The sequence below is a fragment of the Anopheles nili genome, chromosome 3 (assembly GCF_943737925.1).
Source record: "Anopheles nili chromosome 3, idAnoNiliSN_F5_01, whole genome shotgun sequence".
Classification (NCBI taxonomy): Eukaryota; Metazoa; Arthropoda; class Insecta; order Diptera; family Culicidae; genus Anopheles; species Anopheles nili.
In genome coordinates this window covers 19928590-19932500 of record NC_071292.1, presented here as the reverse complement: position 1 = coordinate 19932500, position 3911 = coordinate 19928590, and the positions used below count along the sequence as shown (strand labels likewise).

The 3911-nt window shown below is 50.1% G+C and overlaps 1 protein-coding gene across 1 annotated transcript in view; it reads left to right on the top strand.

The window, feature by feature from the left end:
• The window catches only part of LOC128723230 (probable G-protein coupled receptor 158), a 23932-nt gene extending 20262 nt beyond the window's left edge, over window positions 1-3670 (top strand). Inside the window, exons 9-10 of the mRNA XM_053816948.1 lie at window positions 842-862; window positions 3506-3670. Coding sequence (XP_053672923.1) covers window positions 842-862; window positions 3506-3670 — 186 coding nt within the window. The remainder of the gene's footprint in view (window positions 1-841; window positions 863-3505) is intronic.
• Window positions 3671-3911: the final 241 nt, after the last annotated feature.

Here is a 3911-nt window from a genome sequence, read left to right as displayed (position 1 = left end):
CCGGTACCGAATGGCCGTTGGGTAAAATTAGTTACCGTTCATTCATTCTTCTGCATTGTGCATTTGAAACCTGTGCGTAGTTTTGTTGCCCCTTTTTGGGTGGGACGGAATCGAAAGCGTTGCTAATTGGGTTGTGTTACAGGTTGACACGCTACACGTTTTACAGGAATTCGCATCCCGCCCGTACCGCGGCCGCAAACGCTTTCGATTCATCCCGTTCCTGGTAGAGTTCGTTTCTAGCTAGCATTAACAAATAATAAGCCGTTCTTTTTCCATACTAACCAATCTCGTATCAAGCTCATATAACTGGATGTTTTGTATCTCTCTCTTTTCTCTCTCTCTCTCTCTTTCTCTTTTTCTTCTCTTTACCGCTACCTTAAAAATTCCCGTCGTATTGTTGAATGTTAAAACGTATCCTTTAACCGTTGGCTCACCTAAATAATCGTGTTATAAATTTAAACACCACACCCACATCGACACTCTTAACACCGAACACGTCTATACTGCCGCCTTCAAAACCTTCATGACCTATTGACCTCCGTTTCCGTCACTTCGTTTGCTTCCAAAAAACAACCCATAACAAAACACACCAAAAACTAAAATCAAAACCCCACGCTAAATGGGCGAACTAATGAACGAAACTAATGGACGGCAAACCACCGGAACGGTGCATAAAATAAACGCGCGCACTTTCGCGATGGCGGCATGCCACCATCCCATGCTGGACACCACCGGAACAATCGGATGCAACCTTCCCGAAACCCACCCGAAACGAAAATGCAAAACCAACACCGAACGAACCAAAAAATTCAATCAAAACAATCCCCTGCCTCCACTTCAGAAAAAAGGAAGCCGAGAAAAGGTAAATTTTTGAATCGATTCTAACACGCCAAAGCAATGGGGGCGAGAGCGCGTTCGCGCTAAGGGAATTTTTCCCTCGCGGTAATGGGGTCGCGGCCGAACGGGTGCGTGGGTGGGTTTAGTGGAGAAAAAGGAGGAAACGTTAGGGTTTGGGTTGGGACAATTGACAAGCCGACGGGGCGGGATTTATCGTCCCAGGGCACCAACACCGCGATCACCACCGCACACTCGTTTGTCCGTAATCTTGCGTTTGCATATAGATTAGAAAATTCATGCGAAATTTGAGCGGGCTTTCTCTCTTCTTCTCCTTCTCCCTCTTCTTTTCGATCTTCCATTATCTCCCCCGCAGGGTGGCGTGACAGGATACAGCGTCTCGAAACCGGCCTTTCCCGTGCCGTGGCAGGCGAACGAATGGCTTTGAAGACATCGAAGCATGCCCTGCTGCTGCTGGTGTATGAGCATGTGTGCGCGTGTGCGTGTGTGCGTGTTTTTTTTTTCTTCCATTTTCTATTTTCCCCCTCCCTGCGGCCCTGGGCAAAGTTTGCATGCGGAAAACTAAAACTAAAACAAACAAAAAAAACGTTTGTAGCTAACGGGAAGATGGCGACAACAAAAAATATAACCAAACAGCCACTTCGTCCTGACCGTGCCCCCGTGAGCAAGTATTGGAACAATTGTTGTTGTATCCTTTTTCTTGTTTCTATGTGTGTGAGTGTGTTTTTTTTTGTTCGTCCTTCTTCCACGTTCGCCGTCTGTAGGCTCCTTGAGAAGATGGATCAATCTGCCCGGCGCAGCGCCATCGGTCCGGCAATCCCCAGGACATCCCGAGGACTCCTCGTGCTCGCCGCGAGGCCCTTGAGGACTCCCAACGCGGTTTGTGCGCTGGGGGGGGGGGTTGGCTGTCGCTGTCGACCAGAGCGACCAGACCGTCGCCTCTGGGTGGTCCGGTTCTTTAATTTACTTCCCAAACCCACCCCACCCACCAGCAGCCGAGTGTCACGCCAAAGGTGGGTGGAAAATATTTGACATTCCAATCATTCCTCAAAACCAAAAAGAGAAAAGAACCAACCTTCGAAGCAACCCCGCCGGCGTGGAATTAATATTGACAACCATGCTGCTTCAAATCGCGCCCACTCGCGTGTTCCCTCTCCGGTGGTTCGCTTTATTGTACGCTTTCACCACCTGTGAGGGCTGGCGCTTGGAATGGGGAATGCGTGGGGGATGAAAAGAGCCGTCCCTTCTTCAATGCCGGCAACTCAACAGGGCCATGCTTCGAAGGGGCGCGTGCTCGAAACGGCCCGATCGTGCTCGCAATTGACAATTAGTAGTGCGTAGCGCCTGTCTCTCTCTTTCTCTCTCGCCTTCCGGTGGCCATTTTTCACCGACGCTAGAGCACGTTCATGACAAAGGTGAACGAGGGGATGATGAGCTGATGGACCGGAGACGGGGAACTACTTTATCACCCGGCCGGTGGAAAAGGGTGGTCGGTCCCGATTGAGCTCCGAAGATCGATGGATGCTTGCCTTCGCCCGCGTGTGCGAATGCGTTCGGCACAAATTTATAGGCATTCCATTGTTGACCTCAATTATTTATATATATATGTATGTATACGTATGTATGCCATCCCGGTCGCTCGCGTGTCTATCGTGCGGGGATACGCGGTTGTGAGGAAAAAATAGGGGGCGAGACCGTTACGGGACGAAGGAAAAGGCTGGCTGGCGTTTTATGAGGCTGAATGAGAAGAGATAGGGCAAAAGGGTAACGAGCACATTGATGGAGCATTTTTGTGCTCCTTTTTTCCCTCCTCCTCCTCCTCCTGTCCATTATCTGAACGTGAGCAAACGCGCGCGTAGGTGTGTGTATGTGTGTAGAGAGAGCGTGGGCGTATTTCCATCATCGGTCAACGCGAGAAGATCTCCGTTAAGGGCTATCATTTTTCCTCCCTCGTTCGGTAAAAGCTCGTTACAATCAATAATTGCCCGGAGGCCATCCATTTTCCAGAGCCTCGGTCCCGGTTCCAGAGTTTCCCCCCTCACGATTGGTGTAATCGATTTAACAGGTCGCCATTTTAATGCTGGGTAGGTGTGGGAGGTGGAAAAACGTACGAATACAGCCCCGTTTTTCTTTCCGCGAACGATTCGAATGACCTTTCCTGGAATTTCCATCTTGAGGGAGTATGTTTTCTGTCCGGGGTATGATTGGGGTATGAAAAATATGTGCGTGTGTGTGTGTGTTTCTTTTAATAATCGCACCCAGCATTTTTACAACACAACAAGCAGCTGCTTTTGTAGAACAGATTATTAAATGCATCACGCAATGGCACCGTTTGATGCTTGCACTTGCTAAAAGCGCTAACATATGAGTGGCAGGCTGTTCGGTAGATGTTTGTATTTTTCGCACCATAAAAAAGGGAGTAAATTATTAATTAAAGGGCTTAGCATAACCTACGCTCCAGAAACTGAGTGCTTGGCCTTGGGACATTCTAGTGACTAGCGTCCTTCCCCTTTAGGGAATGAGAATGAATTGGGACGCGTTTTGGGTAAATTTCGCAAGGACATCCTCACAACCAGGTGGTTTTTCTTTTCTCGTTCCTCCCATCCCCATTTCTTCCGCCAACGTCTCGTGGCCCCACTTCCTCCATTAGGCATTGAGCGCCAAGCACCGCAACAATCGGCCGGCGGTGAGCGAAGTCGAGGTAACGGAAGCTGAACCGTCCCGCACGCCCGAGGACAGCGTGTGCAGCGTCGAGGGCCCAACCGATACCGGCACCGGAACCGGCGAGATTTCCGGCATCTCCAGCTCCAAATAGCCATCATCGTCCGGGGCGCAACCGCAGCAGTCGGGCGGCCGATCGCGCTACAAGGAGTACAATTTTTAGAGCCACCGAACCTGCCCAACCTGCACCAGATCGGGACAACTCTTGGATCGGGTGGCCACGTTGGGGTTGCATCCACGTGGGGTAACCGTCGGTTCATTATTGGATCCGCTTTTTCGGTTTTTCGTCACAAAAGGACGCATTTGAAGGAGGGCATCACACACAAAAAAGCGAA